At 39.9% G+C, this 22,797-nt stretch overlaps 1 protein-coding gene and 1 pseudogene across 1 annotated transcript in view; both read right to left on the bottom strand.

The window, feature by feature from the left end:
- The window catches only part of SWT1 (SWT1 RNA endoribonuclease homolog), a 79,307-nt gene that overhangs the window by 16,285 nt on the left and 40,225 nt on the right, over positions 1–22,797 (bottom strand). The window contains exons 15-16 of the mRNA XM_037034918.1: positions 18,201–18,388; positions 14,258–14,389 (exon numbers count right to left, since the gene is read on the bottom strand). Coding sequence (XP_036890813.1) covers positions 14,258–14,389; positions 18,201–18,388 — 320 coding nt within the window. The remainder of the gene's footprint in view (positions 1–14,257; positions 14,390–18,200; positions 18,389–22,797) is intronic.
- Positions 16,414–17,376, bottom strand: LOC118979047 (60S ribosomal protein L5-like; annotated as a pseudogene).

Below are 22,797 nucleotides of genomic sequence, written 5' to 3'. Positions count from 1 at the left end.
AGGGGCTGTCCTCCCTCAGAGGAGACACACAAGAGTATCTTTAAGAATACACAGAAATCTAAGTAAGAACACTGCTTCGTGGAAAAAGATTTTCTCCGCAATCTTAAAATACGTCTCCTAACCCTCCCCCCTCCAAAAATAAAAGTAAAAAGACAGAGGATAATAGGATAATATAGGGAGGAAGGGTCCATAAATAATTTCCTTACAACGGTGAGAACAGAGCTATCTAGGTAAGTTAAACCAATCTTTCGGTAAGATGAAGGGGAAAATAGGGTTTTCTTAAAGTGGACCCACTGACACCTATTCATTTTTGTAGCTTTGGGAATATCCAAAAAGAGGGTAAAAAAATTAGATGAAACAAGATGGTTTATATTAAGAGCCTTATAAATTCCAAGCTGATTAGCGCAAAAGAAAGTACTTTACTAACCAATAAAATTAACGTTTCTTTGTCCGGAAATGCTTTACAGAAAAACTGGTTTTAGAAAAATCAGTCATTTATCTATAGCAACAAGTCACGAGCAAAGAAAGAAACAAAAGAATCGCATCATCCTAAAATGTTAAACTCCCAGCCTGGCTTTATTTTCCAGTTTTCCCGAGGTGCAGCTTCCATACCACAAAATCCACTCTAAACTGCGCTGCACAGCAATCCCACGATCCAATTTTAGACCGTTCCCTTCACCCACAGGCAGGTCCCTCCACTCGTTTGCAGTCATTCTCTGTTCTCACGTCCAACCCCAGCCCCAGGCATTCACTGATCTACTTGCTGTTTTCTCAGTCTTTAAGATCTTTCGTTCTTACTCTCACCAAAGCATAGTTGTAACTGTAAGGAAGAGAGCATACTAAATACAGAGTCTACTAGATGAGGCTACTTCTCACAGTGTCTGTTTTAGGTAAAAATGCAAGATACACGCTGAAAATGCCCAGATCAGAGCAAGACCCCCAATATTCTCTCACTCAGCAACTATTTGAGGCCTACTGTGAGCCAGGCACTGTTCCAGGACCTTAGAAACAACAGTGAGCAAAAAGGCAAAGATTCAGAGTAGACCAAAGCATCATAGTTCTAAAAAGCCTAGAAAGAAAAAAAATCCTGACCCAGCAAGGAAGATAATGAAGAAAATTATCTTGTTTTCATCCATTTAACTTTCTTCTTTGCACTTTTTTAATTGCCACTTTGAAACAAACTAGTTTGCAAGTTATTTCTCCAAACGTAAACACTTGAGTAGTTGATAAAATAGCACAGAATTATCTTCTAATGAAGAAAAGTCTGTTGGTATGTCAGATATATTACTGTTATAATCTGAATAAAACTATATGTTACTTCTTAGAACTAGAATATACATCATAAATTTGGTTACAAAATTTATCCTTAAAGAATGTTTTTAGGTAAACTGAGCCACAAAGAGACTACACAACCTTTATTAAAATGCATTCAACTTAAGGTTGAATTTAGACTTCAGTACATCCTATGAATGCAGAGTTTATGAGAATGGAATTCAGCCTGTATAAAAAAAGTTGCCAACTTTTACTAACTAAAAGTACAGCTTGTTGGACATACACAGAAAAAATAAAATGGAGAGAAACGACTTATGAACTTTCGTGCCTGAGTAATTCCCCACACAGAAATTCTTGAGAGGTCAGCCTTCTCTATAGCTTTCTCATGGATTCTTCTTACAGCGGTATGAAAACAAAAGTCTCTCTGAATGAAAGTCCTAAAACCACCCTTTGATGGAAACTTTTAAAACGAGCAACAATGAAAGACTTGACGTTTTAGAGGAAATGAAATACTTTACAGTAAATGGTATTTTTATTTACAAATATATCCACATTTGTTCTTTCAAGAAAATTTCCTAACAATAAATATTTATCAAATGCATACTATTTTTTCAAATGTACAATATTATTCTAAGAGCTATAGAATATAAAAGAAAATTATAACACATGGTTGCCTATCTTCAATTTTTTATATATTTTTTAAAAGATTTTATTTAGTTATTTATTTTTAGATAATTAAAAATTATCTAAATGTGCCCCCTACTGGGGACCTGGCCTGCAACCCAAGCATATGCCCTAACTGGGAATCGAACCAGTGACACTTTGGTTCTCATGCCAGCACTCACTCCACTGAGTCACACGAGCCAGGCCTTTGAAATTCTTTGAAATTTCACTTTAGAATTTTGGAATCACAAAAGGGAAATAGCTATCTGAAGCAGGATTTAATCTGAAGCTCACAGACGATTTAGAAACCAAGTGTGATCTGAATGTACTCTGGTTTGTTTTACAACAGCATCAGCAAGAAAACACAATGTCTTACTGAACACTTACTGAAGTCTGACACTCCTTTGAACACCCCGATTTTAGTTACGCAAACTTGATGGCGTTACCTACTTTCCTGCACCACAGCTCACCTGCGGAGTGAGAAAGTAATGCTTCCTATGTTAAGTTTTATATATGAACTAAATAAATTAAAGTATCTAAAGTGTTTGGCACACTTGTCAATAAACACTGGCTGCGATGAAAAGCCATTTTCAGACATTGAAACAAAAGGTCAGAGCTGTTAAAACTTTGCCCAAGATTACCACCGCCATCTTCCTGCTTCTAAATGATTTCATGAGATCAAATAAAATAAAGTCCTTTTACAATAAAAAGAATTTTACGTGTAAGCAAAATCTGGCAAACTACTTTGTGCATGTTTGAACACTAAATCTTTGTAGTTATTTCATCTTTCTCAAAGGCACAAAGCAGGGCAGCAGAACCAACACCCAACTACAAATTCTGATTCTTCACCACAAAGCACTCTGAGTTTTCTATTTGTGTGTGAGCCATTAGCATTAAGTAAGCAACATGTTAAACTGAATTAAACAAATTTTATCCCCACTCATCTAATACTAGGTAGATATCAATGTATCTCTTTAAGAAAAAAGTTATGCTACTCCAACATTAAAAAAGAGACAAATAGGCACTTGCTGCTAAGATGGAGGCGTAGGTAGACACACTGTGCATCCTCGCACAACCAAAATAAAGACAGTAACAATTTAGAAACAAAAACAACCAGCACTGACAGAAAATTGAACTCTATGGAAGTCCGACAACCAAGGAGTTAAAGTAGACACATGGAACCAGACTGGTAGGAGGGGCGGAGTCAGGCTGCCAGGCAGAAAGGGGTCAGGGCAAAGTGGTGGCTGGCAGATCTGGGTATGCTGAGCAACAGCGGGCAGACCCAGCGAGGAGGCAGGTCATGGAGGGGCATGGCACACAAGGTGGCTGGCAGACTGGGTGGTCCCATACTCACACACGGATAAACCAGGCAAAACTGGGGAGCGAAACAGATCGCACAACTCAGGGTCCCAGTGTGGAGAAATAAAGCCTCAAAACACCTATTGAAAACACCTGTGGGGGTTGAGGCGCAGGGAGAGACTCCCAGCCTCACAGGAGAGTTTGTTGGAGAGACCCATGGGGTCCTAGAACATGCGTAAGCCCACCCACCTGGGAACCAGCGCCAGAAGGGCCCAGGTTTGCTTGGGGGGAAGTGGCAGAAGTGACGGAAACCTGGCAGAGAGCGAGCAAGTGCCATTGTTCCCTCTCTGACCCCCCCACCCCCAGGGACTGGGTTACAGCCCAGAGATGTGGGTTGCCCCACCTGGGTGAATACCTAAGGCTCCGCCTCTCACTATGTAAGAGGCAAGTCAAGACAAAAAAAAAAATGGCCCAAACAAAAGAAGAGATCAAAGCTCCAGAAAAATTACAACTGAGTGTTGTCAGTGGATTGAGCGCGGGCCTGCGAACCACACGATCGCGGTTCGATTCCCAGTCAGGGCACATGCCTGGGTTGCAGGCCAGTTCCCAGCAGGGGACTCACGAGAGGCAACCATACATTGATATTTCTCTCCTTCTCTCCTTCCCTTCCCCTCTAAAAATAAATAAATACAATATTTAAAAAAATACAACTGAGTGTTGTGTATCTGAGCCACGTGCTCTAGGGAGGGACACACTGACACAGACGAAGAATGCAGGTAAAGAAGTGCTAGGAAAACCACCACAAGCTACGACTCTTACCCAATGAACTTTTTTTCTAAACCTCTTACCTACCCTTTCTTCTCCTTATAAAAAGTCCAGCTTGAGATGAGATTTTTAAGACGTTTTGAATAAAGTGCCCCTAAAGACTCAGTCCTTGTCTCTGCCTACTGGTTCTGGTAGTGACAAGCAGTACAACTGCCGACTTTTCAGTTTCCATTCTAGTCTCAGTTCTATGTTCATGTGACTTTGAGTTAATCTATGGGAACTGAGGTTAATGCAACAATTTATTCCCAGGAAAGTCATGGGAAGAGAACTTGAAATATTTGAGATCTGATGAAAAAGCAGATTGTATTGGTACCAAAAATCCAACTCTCTAATTATGTTTAGTGTTCATGTAAAAACAATCTTCAGAAAATCTTAACAATGTCCACAAAGCAGCATATTCTTATCTTAGCTAACAAGTCTCTGAAGACAAAGTGTTTTTGCTTTGTTTTGTTTATGGCATAAAAACTTTTATATTTTATTTAAATATATATTTTAAGATAAGGTGTTTTCTAACTGCCAATTCGAGCCCCTGTCGCATCTTCTGTGATACACTAGTTGAGTACTATATGGGCAGATCTTCATTCATAATGAAAAAGACATTTTTGGCAAGAGGTCTGGAGTGGGCTGGCACAGCAGGGTCAGAAAACCTTGGGATCGAATACCATTACTCAGAAGTTCGGAAAAATGCCAGCCATAACTGTCCCAAGAGTTCTATCACAACACTCTCGAATTTCCTCAAATCTACCACTTAGCTTTGTTATTGGGCCTTGGCTGTTGTTACTGGCTGAACCGTGTTCCTCTAAAATTCATTATGTCAAAGCCCTAACCCAAGAGCCTGAGAATGTGACTGTATTTGGAGATGTCTATAAAGACGTGATTGAGTTAAATGAGGCCATTTGGGTGATCCCCAAATCATTAAGAGGAGAACTGTGGACACACAGAGACACCGGGGATGCACACAAACACCACGTGAAGAGGCAGCAAGAGGGCCGCCATCGCCAGCCAGAGGAGACCCAGCCAGCACACCACGATCTTGGACATCAGTCCCCAAGATGTAAGAAAATACATTTTCTGTTGTTTAAGCAACCCATCCTATGGTATTTCATTATAGCAGTCCAAGCAAACTAATCCAGTTGCCGTCCTGAAATACTGATGGCCCAACTTTTAGGAAGCCATGGGCCTCATGGTCAGAAGACAAAACATTTCTCAGAATATGAGACTGATGTGCAATTCATTGAATTGTTAAGTTGCTAAATAACTGCATTATTTGCTTTGCTTTGTAGCATTACAATTCCTACTGAATGATAACCTTTCACCCTGAGATGGTGCTGCTGGAGACCAGGTCCATGCTGAGCACTGACAACGTGCTGAGGGGCCGGAAGGAGCACGGCAAACAGGCCCTTCTGTCGCCAACTTAGTGTGGAGGCCCCTGTGGGGATCGGTCAGGTCTCGATGAGTCCCATATTCAGGCTGGAAGACCAGACCCTGCCAGCTAAATCTGCACCCCTGTCACAGATTCACCTAACACTTCATGCTATTCCCTGATTAATCCTGCCCACTACGGGGAACCTACTATCTTGCCTTGTAAGATGGCAAACGGGATCACAAGGAAGAAGCCCAGCAGAAAAAGGAGCTCAGGGTAAAAGAAACAAAAATTGAATTACCTGGTGTTCCTACCATTTACTGCTGTAAGACCTCAATACTGTACATCTGGTCAGGGCTGGGACACAATTCTGTTACTGCCTCACTACAAGCATACCTCACTAGATACAGAAATTGTTGATCTTCTGTCAAAAACATTAAAGAAGTGTTCTATTTAGAAGAACCCAGGGGGAAAACAACTGAAGAGTAAAAAACCCTTATATTTGCCTGTATTTGATCAACAACAAAAGTACACCTTTTAAAATATATTAGACTTTAAAAAATAAATAAAATACATTAGACTTATTATAAAGAGAGAGCAAACCAAATCATGAGATACTACTTCACACCCATTAGGATGGCTCCTGTCTGGGCACACACCCAGAAGCTGAAAGTGGGGATTCAGAGAGATATTTGCACACCCGTGTTCACAGCAGCGTTACTCACAATGGCCAAAGGGGAATTAGCCTAAGTGTCCACCACAGAATAATGAACAAAATGTGACATGTACATAAAACAAAAGATTACTATACGGCTTTAAAGGAAGGATTCCAACACGCGCCATAACATGGATGAACCTTGAAAACAGTATAGTAAGTAAAATAAGCCTGATACAAAGGAAAAACGTTATACCATCTCACTTATGAGAGGACAAGCCTCGATCGGCATAAAGGCCACTCTGAGGAACCAGAAGACGTTTTAGAATCACTACGGCGAAAGAGTCAAGAATAACTTCATGTGCTGCTATCAGAGTCACTTTTTTGGTAACTCTGATGTTTACTTATAATGAATAGTTTTGTCCTTTCATATATTATCTAAAACACAGTTATAGTGATTTGACCCTTGGTTTCCTCATCTGAAATAACCTCTTCCCTAGCCTTGTGTTTAGGGTAGCCTACATGTCCTTAGGCTATTTCCAGTCCTTAGCTCCAAGTCCCACCCGAGCCTCCTGATGCCTGACATCCGCCCCAACACTCTCGTGAAACATTTATTGTCAGAAAGTTTAGTGTATTAAAAACCGAGTTCTCTAGAATCAGACCAGTTTCAATAAGTCACTCTGCAAAGTACAAAGTGCATGACCTTGGGCACATTCTCCATCATTATCTCAATTATAGATTTTACTTATTATCAATCAAAAACCAAATCCAGTTTTATGTCATGTGAAGAGACAAATAATGACCCATAAAGGTGGAGGATAAAGAAAAAACACTAACAAAAAAGGCCAAAAGAAGAGCTCATCTAGTAGTTTATTAAACTTATTTATTAACAAAATAAACTTGAAGGCAAAAAGCACTGTAGGCAGTAGAGAGGACCCATTCAGCAGGAAGATATACCATAACCTCAGAATACACAGGGGTAAGCCTGCTTGAGTGTGGTTGGTGGGGCAATGATATGGATGTAATAATTTATCGTTTTCATTTGAACCCCTCACCTAAAATATCATATGGTATGCCTGAGTGTGATACTATTATCTCACAGAATAACGTGCTTATGATTTTATAATAAAAGATTTTGTAATAAAAAGAGGGACAGTATTTGTGCCACACCCTGTGTAAAGCAAATGTTGAATGTTTTACAAAGAAATTGAAAAATTCATAATTACAGTTGGAAATTTTCATATCAATCATAGAACTGGTCAGACAAAAATTAATAAGCATTTAATCTAACGGACACAGAGAATCCTGTGCCTTAAAAAATAGAAGAAAACATAAAGGAATCAGGTGATACCAGTTTAAATGATGAGTTTAGTGTGAGAAAGTAGGAGCTGAACCAAGAAGAGAGGTGAGACTGAAAGTAAAGTTCACTAGAGTTTAAAGTAGAGGAGATCGCAGGAGGCGAGCACACAGGGAGATGGTATACACCTAGTGGTATGTCTAGAAACCTTGTTGCAGAAGCATTAAGTACACCCACAGTCTCTGAAGTAACACTTCATTTACCTTAGGTCAGAAGTCTAAGTACTATTCAGTATCTGCCTTTAACAGGTGAGGCAAGAAAACGTGGTTTAAACGTGGTTTAAAGGTAAGGACAACAACAGCATTACTGTAAAGCCTTTTGCTGGGAGCTCAGAAAATTCTAAGAGGTGCCTTGGAGACTTTTCCAGAAACTCAAAAGACCCTTTAAGGGGCTTAAGAGCATGCCTCACAAATCTATCAGACTTGCAAAAATGGTAAGGGCACTGCCCACAGCAGCCCCACAGGGAGCCCGTGGTAGAGAGGGCTTATTTCAGAGTTTTGTCATTGTGACTTTTGTCTAGTGGGTGAACCCAATAAAATTCATAGAAGACATTTGTTTAGAGGAATGTTCTGATAAAAGTACCACCACCTGAACTGATGAACAGGAGAAAGGTACTCTACAATGGAAACAGGTCTTTGGACTCCCTACCTTTTATGCGTAGGAACAGGTCGAGGAAGCTCCCTGGATGCAGCTTACTTTTTGTAAAAGTTCGGAAGCCAAAATTAAGAACCCAGAGAGCACAGTCCAGAGCAGCTGTAGGTAATCCCCAGGCAGCAGGACTGAGCCCTGCTCAGGGCTCTAGGAAGTGGCAACACGTGTACGGCCGGATCTTAGCTTGGCTAGAGCTCCCCTGTGCTCATTTCCCCCATTCTGACTGTGAAGGTGCAGAGGAGCTATCTTACGCCTGTCTGGACATTATATGCTGGGAGGTGGGGCAGGGGACTAATTCGCCTCTAGTTCACAGGAGTTAAGACAGAGGATTGGTGCTCAAGGAGCTCTGCCTCACCCACACCCGGATCTGATTTAAATGATGAGCTCCTAGACTTTAAGCTGATGTCATAATGGATAAGACTGAGAGTCCTGGGAAGAGGGTATGAGTATGTTCTGTTAGCAGAAGAAGTGTAAACCGTTGTGGCCACAGGGTAACTATGTCAGATGGTATCTTCCAAGATGGCTACACAACAAGATCCTGCATCTCACATGATCTTTTTAGAACGTAACAGAGACATTCCTCCTCCTGTCAACAGTAGGTTCTGTGTCCCCTCCCCCCGAATCTACTGAGTCGTACATTCATTGGCTTTTCTGTGAAGGCTCCTTCTATAAAGTCCTACGACATCTTAGCTGAACTAAGAGGGAACGTTTTCCACATCTCAGCACGTAGAGTGAAGACAGATCAACACTTCTGTGGGCGGCAGCAGGAACCAATCACCCCAGAGCCCAGGTAAGACACAAACTGGAGGTGGAGAGTAGGAATCCATAGGAAAAGGTGTAGGGACAGCAGACCCTTCCCACGTGGGCCACTCCGTCACAGAAATACCTAAGTTAAGGAATTACCTGCCCTGACTGATGTGACTCAGTGGATTGGGCACCGTCCTGCAAACCTAAAGGTCACTAGTTGGATTCCCAGTCAGGGCACACGCGTGGGTTGCAGTCCAGGTCCCCAGTTGGGGGTGTGCAAGAGGCAACAGATTGTGTCTCACCCCCCTCTTTTTCTCCACTCTTCCCCTCTCTCTAAAAATAAATAAATAAAATCTTTTAAAACAATCTTTAAAAAAAATTTTTTAAAGATTTTATTTATTTTAGAGGGGAAGGGAAGGAGAGGAGGAGAGAAATATCAATGTATGGTCGCCTCTCGTGAGTCCCCTGCTGGGAACTGGCCTGCAACCCAGGCATGTGCCCTGACTGGGAATCGAACTGCGGTTGTTTGGTTCGCAGGCCCGCGCCCAATCCACTGAGCTACACCGGCCAGGGCTAAAAAAAAAATCTTTAAAAAAGAATGATCAATTAAATTTCTGAACATGAAATTAATTCTATTTTAAATTATTGTCAATAAAATGTTGAAAATGCATGGGTATGAAAAATATGTTGGTCCAGGTTATAACTTACACATCTGCAACTTTTATGAAAATTTATACATTTAGGGAAAATATGAATTCCTAATTAATGGTATTGAAAATAGGCTGGATTTTCTATGTTTTGTTTTGCTTGAGGACAGATGGATCCTTGTATGTTGGGACCTAAGCTTAACTATAGCATGTAAGAGAAAAATAACAATTACAGCTTAATTGAATGAAACACAAAAAAAATGCTTCTATTCCCACACATGAAAAATTTCATAAGATCACATCCATTTCTCTTCATTGTTTACAACTATTTCCAAGCAATCTGGAAAATGTAGTGCTTAGTGGTTTTAGCATTTGTTAACATAAGACATAATAGCAGGGAATTGGCAGAATTAAGTTAATAAAATACTCTCCCCCATGCAAACATCACACTCTACGAAGCAGCTAAATCATTAGTGGGTCTGCAAAGCTGCTGCGATTGCAGGGTTCCTCTCACCGGAAGTCATGTGTGGTTATGCCAACTTGTGTTTTGTTCTTGCGTTAAGACAGTAAGAGAGTAGCAGGAAAATTCAGTTTTTAGAGGCTTAATAAGCAAAATGTATGTAAATAACAAACACATAAAATTCCAAACTTCGTGCACTATAATTGTGTTCAGAAAAACAGTTCCATAAAGTATTTCAAACCGAAGCCACAGCATTAGGGGAGTTTACTGTAGTTTGGAAGATAATGAAAGCCTTTGAAGAGGATAAAAACTAATCACCTTTCTTTCCTAACTACAAGCAGAAGTCTCATTTTCCAAAACCACATTCTACGGTCGGGCACCAAGGCCCATGCACAATGCAATCATACCCAACCTACGCCTCCTCTTCTACACCAGGCAGCTCACCATCTACTTCACTGACACGAAAACATACGTAAAACACTCTCATTGTTGGTTTGAAGACAAGCTTTCACGGTAAAGCCGCATACATTCATAGTGCGCCTCATAGTTGGATCACATAGTTAACCTGTTCAGTTAACTCTGTGGGGAGGCCCATTCAAGCACAAAGCATCCAGACATTTAACAATGTTTTCTGATATGTGTACATGTATCAGAAATGCTATGCTCACTTTTAGAATTTGCCATATGACCCTTCATTTAAAACTTCATAATCTCTGGCTGCTCTGCCTGTGAAGTCGCCTGCTCCGTCTCATTGCTTCACTAATAGACTCACTTTCGTGTTAAAGAAAGAACTCTGTAATCTTTATACATTAAGAGAAAGGCTTCTGTGATACTGGGGGTAACCAGATCTAGACCAAAGTTCACTAAAGCGCAAAATGAGTCTAGGTAATACGGACCTAAAAAAAAACCTTAACACACTTTTGTCTACGTGCAAAGAATATTAACCCTGGTTCTACAGTGTTTATATAAAGAAATCACTGACAAAAGTGCACAAATTATACCTGTAAATGGAAAGATGAGAAAGAGAGAAGCAACTGCTAAACAATAGCAAGGAAGTTAATTCCCTCTCCCAGCCAAGATGAAAGTGTGCAGAAAGTGTGGCAATCAGCAATATCCCTACCCCCTATAACTTTTGCACAACTAGGTATTCTGCTCACAAATGTGTAACTGTAAGGGCAAGTGCAATCCTAATTTAGCACAATCATGCTTAGAAACTCACTAAAGCTGAAATACATATTTCAGCTGAAATACAAGTTTAACATGCCAGCATTAAGGAGAAAACGAAGACTAACACGTGTAGAGCTGTTACGGTTTAAAAATGCACCGTCTCCTTTACTCCTCAGAAGAAGGCTTGCGGATTCACATTTAATAAGGGAAGAAACTGTGGCTTTGAGAGGGCAGATGACATGCCCAAGTGAAAGTGTGTCTGTTTAACAGACACACTTTCACTCACTCCTTTAACTGAAGGACCTGGTTAACAGGTCACCTTATTATTGATTAACAATGCAACACCATACATGACTTGCTTTGATAAAAACTGGACTTGACATTTATTTGCTAAGCATGTACCTCCAAAAAACAAACAAAGCTATTCCATTTTAACAAGCATCAAAAATGCTAATGAATTTTAATGCACTACAAACTTGAGTGCATTTTTCAATGTTTAAAAACTTAAAATTCCACCTATAGTTAGCCAAAAATAAATTTCAAAGGAACTCATTTTGATTTAACACGACTCTTTAAAAACTTAAGACCACATATACACCTAACAAAATAATTATTCACCTCTATTAATTTTGACTTAAATGCCTATTGTCTAAAAAGGGTGGGGAACTGCAATTTTGGTTTCCCACTGATCAGTGAATGCTGAAATGAGACAACTTTTTATTAATAATGCCCTCTACTGGTAGTAGTTCAAGGGGTGCTAATATACTGACTGTAAGAGACTGGATTCTTTTCTCGAAGCGTGGTTCCCTGCCACCTGCACACAAGTCCCTATAAAGCTCTAGAAAATACAACTTCCCCCTTTTACAAAATATCTACAAATAACTGTGATTTCAATAAATCTGGGGTAAGATCTAGAATTCTGCATTTTTAACAAGCTCCCCAACACTTATGTGGAGAATCAATGGTTTGATTATACCCACACCTGGCTTTTGAAGGACAGTAACTTCCTGAAAAGCTCTGGAAAGGCATTGTTATATCTTTTATAGATAAACACTGGGCTCAAGACAGTCTACCCCAGGTCACACGCTAAAAATCAGCAGAGCCACTAATATTTTCTTATTCCTGGAGGTATGTTCCTTAAAGGAGAGAAAAAGAAAATTGCATCAGCCTTAAAATCCAAGTACTAATTTCTTCAGATGCAGCCACGGAGGCCATACATGCATCTGTGTAACCCTTCTCCGCCCTGGCTCCACCTGAGAATCACCCCGGGAACTGGTAACAGTGCTCATGCTCAGGTCTCCCCCCGAGGGAGTCAAGTTTAATAGGCTTGGGGTAGGGCCCTGACTTTGTTATTTTTTCAAAGCTCCCGGGTGATTATGATCGGCCGCCTGGGCTGAGCACCGCTTAGGCCAGTGGAGCTGGGTCTCTGACTGCACAGAACTACCCGGAGGACACCGACTGTTGGTTAGGCCAGTGGAGCTGGGTCTCTGACTGCACAGAACTACCCGGAGGACACCGACTGTTGGGGCCCAGCCCCAGAGTTTCTGATGAGTAGATATTTTTAACAAGTTCCAGGTGGTGATAATGGTGCTGGTTCTGTGGTTAAGCATATTGGTTAGTGGTTCTCAACCTGGCCTACACATCAGAATTGCCTGGAGAATCTTTTAAAATTGATAATTAGGCACACCCTCGGACTGATTGTATCAGAATCTCTGGGGTAGGGGACACAGGCATCAATATGTTTAAAGCTCCTCAAATCGAAAAGGTTTGTAGAGCAAAGGTTTATAAAACCCACTACTATGTTAACAGACATCTAGTGATTCTCTAAGACGGTAGTGTAGTATTCGGTATTTCCAAAGCTTTTTGGACCACTTCTGTCAAGGGATATAATTAATGGCCATGAATGCATGAAATCCCAGCTTATAGGGCAAAGTGGAAACCTCTTTGAGTCACCTACAATACAGTCCCCTCCAACCTTGATCCAGCCTCATCTTTAGCCAAACCCCTCCTTCCTTCCTCCACTGGAGAGGTCCCTTTTAAAATATTAATGACTCTATTGCAATGATCTGTTTTCACACGACTGTTTGTACTATTTCTACAAGCTCGTAGGAGTCAGAGGTTGCATTTTATTTATCTTTTGTTTCCCCAGAGCCTGCTATGATGCCAAGTGTAGCTGGTGCTCAAAAATCTGTTGAGTGACTGAATACAGTTGATACCCCTACTATCTACAGAAAAGGTAGTATTAAGCATAGCTTTCCTGCGACCTAAAAAGTGCAACACTTTTTACACAACTGAAGTCAGAATTGAATACTTCTCCCTCATAGAGCTACTCTTATTTAATATTGCTTTAAATTTTTAAAAAGGGACTTTGCACTTAGAGATGATATTTAACTTGCCCTGGGATTTGTCACATAGTCAATTCGTTAGTAATTTAAGGGTGCATAAATCTTAGGTAATTTTTTATTGTACGCATCAGTCAGCTGTGATCTAAAAGGAGGTACAAACGCTTTGCACACTAAGAATGAGACAGACATTCCAAAAACCCTTAAAGAGGGAAAAAAAACCCAAAACTACTGTTGTTTTGAAAATCTAAGTGCTTCAAACTTGGACGTATCTAAATCAGTTTTTTTAAAAAATAAAGAATGATATCCTGTCAGCAAGCTAATTCAGGTCAAGCAATTTTGGTATATCCAAAAAAATTGCAAGATTAAGTTTAGTATTTTCCTTCACTGCTACAAGAGAAAACACGTGACTTCATGCACCAACAGTGCTTGGTCCACGCTATAGCTTTCTGGCACTATGTTTTCTTTATGCTTCATAAATATTTAAATAATCACATGTGCACATGTCTCAACACATTGTAAGATGATGCTGTTTTATATATTATATGTATGTTGTTACACATACAGGGTAGGGCACGTGCAGGTTTACAGTTGTTCATATGGGGAAGTAATAAAATAATAAATAATAATAGGACAGTAAATTCTGTGTTTTGTGTCCTCACAACTGCAAACGTACTTTTGCCCACCTGTATACAATACTACATTGGTGCATAAAACTTGCTGGAAGATGCCCAGCAACTTTGAAAAGGCTGATATAAGCCTACAAGAAAGAGAAAATAAATAAAACTCTAAAATTAATTCATATTTACCTCTGAATTCCTTCAAGAATATTCTTCACAGCTGCCATTAACTTTTGAAGGTAGATAAACGCTTCTTCAAATGATGCTATTTTTGAGGAGGTCTGAGCTGAATTTGGGCCCAACCTCTGAAACACATCTGTGCTGAAATAGAGAAAAAGAAGACACTCTTCGGTACACATGCATACTTACCATAATACAACTGTTTCCAGTTCCAATGTATGAAGTTGTAACATTTATAACTGGTCTCTTATAACACTGATCTAGTTATTGCTTCCTTCTAAGAGTTTTATAGTTTTAGCTCTTACACTTAGGTCATCTATCCATTCTGAGTTGATTTCTGTGGGTAGCATAAGGTCAGGGCCAACTTCACTCTTTTGCATGTGATCGTTGAGTTGTCCCAGCACTATCTGTTGAAGATGCCATTCTCTTCCTAGTGAATGTTTCTGGTATCCTTGTCAAAACCAACAGACCGCAGTGCATTCTTCTGCACTTACAATTCCATTCCACTGATTTATTTTCCTAGATTTATGCCAGCAGCACACTGTTTTGAATACTGTAGCTTTGTAGGAAGTTTTGAAATCGGGAAATGTAAGTCCTCCAACTTTCTTATTAAGTCTTCCAATTCATGAACACTAGACTCTTCCCATTTATTTAGACCTTCTTAAATTTCTTTCAGAAATGTTTTATAGTTTTCAGACTAAATATCTTGTACCTTCTTGGTTAAATTTATTCCTAAGTATTTTATTCTTATCATCGATGACAATGTAGGTAGAATTATTTTCTTTATTTCCTTTTTGGATTGTTCATTGCTGCTGCATAGAAATACAACTGGTTTTGTACATTTATTATTTTAAATACAAAAATCATACACTTATTACTTAAAATGCATTTTTTGTAAAATGTTATACATTTAAAAGCCTAGTAATTATACAAAATATGAAAAATTCAGGAATGTACAAAGAAGGAAATATGTAATGCCCATACTCCAGCAACTACAGATAAGCATTACTGATACCCATGAGGTATTAATCATTAACAGTACCTGACACTTACCTAAACTCTCATAAATAGGAAAGACACAGAACCTCAGCTGGTGTGCTGTAAGCCCACAACTGATCACTGAGTCACAAGAACACAGGGCAAGGAGCCTGCACTACCCGCTGGGCGCCAGTGCTCTCGTGGGTTCGGGCAAGCAACGGTGCACATGACCTAACAGAACCTCAGACGAGCTTCTCCACGTGGCAGGGTTGGGCACAAACAGCTGGGAAGTTCTGCGGAGACTCAGGAACGGAATGAGAGACACGGGAGGCGGCTCTAATAGCTTTCCACTGACAAAGCATTATCAGCCTTTTTCACTTACTGAAATACCACTGTGATGTAAAGTCTGTTATCCAGAAATTACCCAGAACTCTACAACACCCAACACTGATGTATGCATAAGTCAGCTCCAAGGCACAGAAAGCACTCAAATGTTCTCTAAAAGAAGGAAGATTAAAACATCTTAGAGATGGTTTCAATCTGTTTTGTAAAAAGTGGTAACATCTGCCTGGTATACGTGGTTTCCAGATATATATGGTAACTCTCTGCTACCCACAATATGTGATTAGCCAAAATGTTAAACATCCATTAAGACGGGACAAAACCAACAAACCAAACCTTTCCTTTAGGTGAAAATACAAATTTTGAAATATTATTTTCTTTAGCTCACATGTCCGGTATAGATATTTCTTTACCATGACAAATTATAAATTTTTTTGAAAAAAATCTTTAGTTATAGTTAAGGACTAAAATTGGCTGCAAATCTAGCATTCTATTAGACGGCTGATTGAGAACAGAGGTTTAACCGGACTGCTAAGGTTACTTTGCTGCTCTCTAGCAAGCATCTAAAGCATCTCTCTTTGATGCTTTAGCAAGCATCTAGAACAGAGATCATCTTAATCCAAAATAACAGTCATATTGGTCCCTTTAACCAAAATCATACTACAAAGTGTAGAGTATGACTGGCAAATCAATTATGTAAGGATTACGGGCCTTTGGAAAAGTATGGGAGGGAGTGTTGGCCTAGTTTAAAATCAGTGGCTTTCAATTATTATTACGTTTTGCTTGTTCAATAAGTTTATTATCTTTATCTGAAGAATCTTCATAGACAGTTGTGGTTAGGTTTGTTAGCTCTTAGCAGCCCGTTCCTGAACTCTGAAGAGGAAGCCTGCTTTCTTCTGAGCTCCCCAATCTTTCTTCTGGGTAAGAGACATTTTGGGATGATTCCACCTCTTGTTAACTTCTTTCTTAGGCTTCATCTCACAGGCTGGATTCTCTGGTATAGCAGCATGAGCCTTCTTATACATTTCCTCCATCATGTCCGGAGTTACATTGTTCTTATGTATTGAGAGAACTGTTTCTTATAAGCATCTTCATTTTCTCCCATTAGGCAGCCCACACAATCTGCCACATGCTTACCCATGATGTGCTTCCGAAGTACTTCTGCACTGAATTCCCTGCTTTCTGAATCCTAACCAGGGAACTGTTTGGTCCTGTGAGGAACAGGCAAGTGTCCACCCACAGCTCCCTTCAGGGCCCCAAACACTTTATTTCCAGTAGTGGTTCTGGCAAGCCCTGCATCCAAATAGCAAGCGAAGGCACCAGGTTGATCATCAGTGCTTTCCATATTGTATTCACCTCCAGTCACCTCCACTGGACCTTCATACATCTTGCCCATGCCAACCCTGCTGAGAAGCTGTGGGCCAGCAGCAGGCCAGTACGAGATGCTGCAGCATAATCTGTCGGCCGCCCTTCACACCGTACTTCGGGAGTTCACGGGCAAAAGCTGCAGGAACTATCGCATCTCCTTCTACACAGGCATAAGCAATCTGACAAATGACATCTCTGTTGGCTACACAAACTATCATCCTGTACTTGAGTGTGTTCTTATTTCTATCCCGAATCACCAAGCGTTTCCGGGCATAGTAATCAGTTTTACCCTCTCGTCGACTTCTAAATTTCCCTTGGTATCTCTTGAAGTAGGCCTTATTTTTGACAACTTTTACAAACCCCACCCTGCAGACGAAAGACCCACACCTGCAGCTGGCCACAGACCTACAGGCCCAGCAGAGCTCCACTGGCAGGGGAAAAGGCTCAGTTTGTTTTAAGTGACCCCAGCAGCAGCCTATTAAAACAACTACTCTCAAGTGGTTTCTCCCTTTTCATTTTACCAAGACTACAGTATTTTATGTGTATGAAAGTAATAAAAGCGTCCCTTCCATTTAAGTAAAGTGTCTCCCTTTTAAAAAATCTTACATGAATTTTCCCTAACTAAGACTGACCTCTCTATATACTATTTTAAGTGTTATTAATGCCCGGGGTCCTGCTAATTTGTCCAGCCACCCAAGGTGACTGTCTTTGGTTCCACATATGTAGGCAATGCTTCTCATCAAGGTTTCACAGCTGAATCACCTGGAGAGAGATTTTCATTGTACTTTTATGCACTATCTCAGCCATACCTCAGCCCTACTAAGTGAGAATTTCTACAGATACAGCCCAGGCATATATATTTTTAAAACTCTCCAGGTAATTCAGATGTACTCCCCTATTTAAGCATCACTGCTTCTAAGGTACTGATCTGACAAAAGACCCTCGAAAAAGATAATCCTGTACATTAAACTCACAGCCCAAACATACTGTTCAGTGAATAACAGTAATGATGAAAAACTCGAAAATTCAGCCCTGGCTGGTGTAGCTCAGTGGATTGAGCGCGGGCCTGTGAAGCAAAGGATCACAGTTTGATTCGCAATCAGGGCACATGCCTGGGTCGCAGGCCAGTTCCCAGTGGGGGACACATGAGAGGCAACCACACATTGATATTTCTCTCCTTCCCTTCCCCTCTTTCTGAAAATAAATAAACAAAATACTTTAAAAAAAAACCTCTAAAATTCAAAAATTCTCAGAAATTTAGTACCTGTTCTCGTATATTGTGATCCAAACGCTCTCTAAGACAGACCAGATTTCTTGATGCTTGTTGGGTTGGGATGGATAAGAACCTGAGAAAACGGTGACTTCTTGGTTGGTAGACTTTGCTGGAGAATTAGCTTCTTGCTTTTTACCCGCTGTCTTTGCTGAAGCATTTTGATTAAGTTTTGTCTTGGCCTGGGGAAATAAGTACTGTATTAGATAAAACACAGCTGGTCCTTCACCACAGTAAGTGAGAGACAAAGAATGCCAATTGTGCTTTCAAATGTTCTAGCTTCCTGGGAAGAGCTGACTATTCTGTCCTTGATTACATACAGAATGTTCCCAGGAAAGTATCAGAGCTAAAAAAATAATTTTCCTTTCCCATTTATATCAAACATATTTCCAACCTATTTTATTACAATGACCTTTCTTAGCTGATATGCTAATATCAGTTTAAGAATACTGTTTGAACTCTTCCACACAGATGGTATTGACCTAGAGGAAGGACATTTAGGGTACAGTGAAGGTTTCTCAAGAAATGATATACTCAGCACTGCACTCGAAGACAAGCTGGAACAGAAGCAAGTGGAGGGAAGAAACTGTTCTGACGGGTACTGAAATAATCCAGGAGAGAGGGCCTGAGTACATGAAGTAGGCAGGAAAACGTAGTAGAATAAAAAGAGAAAAAAGTATGCAAGCAGTATTTTTAAAGACCTGGCCAAAGACTAAATTTAAGGACCCTACAAATTTTTAACCTAGATTCCTTGAAAAATAATAACACGAATAAGAGAAATTTAGGTTGTCTATAAAGTCTAGCAATGTGTTTTAAAAAGATCGAACCTCTTTGATTACTTCTCCAAAGAAATGTAATGACAGCTTTATTCAGTAAAAGTGAACACAAATGTTCCCAAGCAACACATCTCGGAAACGTGTGCAGGCACGGCTGGGAACGATCATGGAATGTGCCACACTCGCTGCAGTTTTCAATGGCGCATTCATTACACTACACAATGCTGACGAGGGACAACACACGGAACATACCGTGTGTTACACTTTAACAGGAGTAAACCATTTACTGTATGTTTATCTACGTTTCTGGGTTTTATGACCACCGTTAGGAAAGCAAGAAACAAGGGCTGGCTGTAGAGAAGGGGAAAGGAGACAAGCATTACGAGTAGATGAGATCGTTAGGAGAGAATAGAGCAGAAAAGTTAAAAAACAAACTGAAGAATGAAAGGTGAAAACCAGCAAAAAGTAAAAGAGAGACCAACAAGGGAAGGGAAGAATCAGGAGTATTCAGTAGCGACAAAAGTCAACAGAAGTTCCAGGAAAGAAAGGGTGGAGACTATCAAGTGCTCAAGGAAGGCTGAGCAAGAAAGAGAAAAGGGCAGATTTGATCATTTGATCAGAAAGCAAGTAATAACCTAATTCTTCGAACAGAGTGGAGGCAAAATTCTACTTGTAAAGGGTTAGGGAGTGAGGGGAAAAATGGTAACAATGGTAATAGACTGCTCTTTTAAGAGTTTGGTAGTTGATGGAAGGAGATAGTATAGTGCCATAGAAGTATTTAAGAATAGATCTGAACACACCTTAAAGCAGAGTAAAAGATTGAAGTGATTTTTGTAAAAAGATTACCTAAGGGGAAAGTATCAGCTAAGGTAAAAAATAAATCTGAAAGAATAGAAAACAAATTTTAACTGTGAATTTAAAAATTTGGGTTTTGGTCTTGGCTGTACTGTAATTTCTTTGTGAACTTATATAAAATCACTCGCTTTCTAGCCCTGGCTGGGAGGCTCATTTGGTTGGAGCATCATCCTGTACACCAAAAGGTTGCAGGTTCAATCCCAGGTCAGAGCACATACCAGGTTGCAGGTTTGATTCTGGGTCAGGGTGCATATAGGAGGCAACCAATAGATATTTCTCACATCAACATTTCTCTCTTTCTTTCTCTCACTCCCTTCCTCCTTCTCTAAAATCAGTGAACATATCCTTGGGTGAGGATTGAAAAAAAATCACTCTCTTTCTCTAGATTTCCACGTTGACAAAAGTATAATTTCCAACATTAGTTTCATGCCGTAAAACTGAAAAGAAAACATCAATACTATTAGTAATAACAGTTCATATTTATTGAGCATTGAGTATGCATTACAACTTTCCAAGAACTTTTATCTACTAGTTCACTTCCTCTTCACAACTACCTTCTGAAACAGATACCACAATCGCCCACATTCCCTAACAGAGGCATTTTCTGGGTACCTCATGCAAGGTCACACAGAAGAGCAGAGGCATTAAAAGAATCTGACCTTCAGTAATCTATGAATGGGGTTATGATCTCTCTCCAACTGTCATGATTACCTTTTCTATCATTTGAAGAAGGAAGAAAAAACTATTCTTCCTGTTTTTGTCCACTTACATTAATTATGAACTTAATAAATATACTTGAAAAGAAGGGCATATTTGCTCTAAGATAAAAATTTTTAATCAGCCCTGGCTGGTGTGGCTCAGTGGATTGAGCGCAGGCCTGTGAACCACACGATCGCGGTTCAATTCCCAGTCAGGGCACATGCCTGGGTTGCAGGCCAGTTCCCGGCAGGGGACTCACGAGAGGCAACCATACATTGATATTTCTCTCCTTCTCTCCTTCCCTTCATCTCTAAAGATAAATAAATAAAATCTTAAAAAAAATTTTTTTAAATCAGCACATAATAACACTTAAAAAAAACTGTTTATCCTATTACAGTTGTTCCCATTTTTCTCCCTTTCCTCATCTGTGCTCACCCTCTCCCCTCCCTCAGTCAAGCCCCATATCGTTGGCCATGTCCATGGGTCATGCGCAAATGTTCTTTAATTAACCCCGCCACCGTCTTTCTTTTCTTTTTAAGTTACGGAATTTCTTTTTTATTGTACATTTTTCCATTACCATTGAGCCCCGTTATGGCCCCTCCCCCTGCTCCGCCATCTCTCATCCAGCCCCGTCGGTCTGGTCTGGTCACGTACCCACGCTTCTGCTCCCACTGTGTTCTCCGGTCTCCTGAGTTGTTACGCACAGCAGATTTCGTCCTCGGCTCTCAAACAGCAGTGTTACGACTACTCAAGTGGATTTCTTTATCACACAAATTTCGCTTATGTGCTAGGCACTAAGTACTTTACAAACGTTTATTTACTACTTCTCATGTCAGTTCTGAGGCAGAGATTTTTATTATGCTCTCTTTACAAAAGAAAGAATTAAGGCTCCCAGAGGTTAGAGGTTAAAACACAGCTCGTCAGGATGGGAATCCCGAGGCACATAAGCCTGAAGTTCAACAACAGGACTGATTTTTGTTATCCTATCATCCTGGTAGAGCAAGTCTTTTTACTATTATTTTTTGGTGGTTGGAAAGCTTATAAAAGATAAATGTACATATTCTTTTCCTGGTCTCACCCTGCTTATATAAAAATGTGAAAATTGACTATGTTAGTTAACTTTCCATTTTGGTTTCTCAGAGACTTTTTCAAAAGCAAATAATAAATATTCCTCTTTTCCTAATTTTCTACACTTAGTAAATTAAGATTAGGGAGACCTTTTTTACACTTACTACATTTAGATACTGTATCCCAGAGGGTAACCAATTTCTTGTTGTTGCTCAAGTTACTGAGACATGACTGAGTATTCAGGTCATACATCAAATTTGATGCATTTAACAAAACAACTCCTACTAAAAGTATGTTTTAAAAGCGCAAGCTAAATCACAATTCCTGGCTGACTTAGACAATGAACTTGCCATCACACTAACACCAAGTGCTGAGGGAAAAGCACACTGAGGATGCCGCATTCTTCACCATTCACCTTCATGAGTCTTTTGCTAATGTAGCGACAGGAAAATCAGGACTCAGGAATGAATAACTTACTAAACAACAATTCAATATCTTTAAACACTCAGTGGGCAATATACGGTGTACACATGGTAAATACATATACACATAATGGTATGCCCATTATCTGATAAATGACACTAAGCTTTAACATCACATTTTCATAGTACTTCCCATCTCTACATTTCCAATTGATGAAAGGATCTAAGAACTTCACCTTCATTATTAGTATTTGGGGGTAAGGGGAGATCACATCTGCAACGTACTCTCGAAGTCTTCAGGAAGAAAAACATGGAAGTTAAGTAAACAAAAATGTAGGCAAGAACACAGGGAAAACAAAGCAAATGACAAAATTTGCTTTACCCAGATCCCCCAGGTTAACACTGGGGGATCTGGGTAAAGGATATATATGGGAGTTCTGTCTTACTCTTACGGTGTTTTTAAAGTTTGAAATTATTTCAAAATAAAAAGTAAAAGAGGAACAACATTTCTGAACACCATTCCCAGAAATCCGATTCAGTAAGGTCTGGGGGGGACTGGGCACCTGCATGTTAAAAAAAATTCCGAAGAATTCCAATGCATGTTGTGGTCCATTGGTCTACAGCCCTGGAAAATGAGTATTCAAACAACAGTGCGTAGCTGTCTACTATATAATAAATAAAATAATTAAATTCCCAACAACTGCTGTGACACCACTTCCATAAGAGAATGTGTTTTATAACTTGTAGTAAGAACCGTTACTCAATATTCAA

The sequence above is a fragment of the Sturnira hondurensis genome, unplaced genomic scaffold (assembly GCF_014824575.4).
Source record: "Sturnira hondurensis isolate 20B ecotype Veracruz unplaced genomic scaffold, ASM1482457v3 Scaffold0022215, whole genome shotgun sequence".
NCBI classification, from domain to species: domain Eukaryota; kingdom Metazoa; phylum Chordata; class Mammalia; order Chiroptera; family Phyllostomidae; genus Sturnira; species Sturnira hondurensis.
Note: the sequence above shows the minus strand (reverse complement) of the source record. Positions and strands in the feature narration are given on the sequence as shown.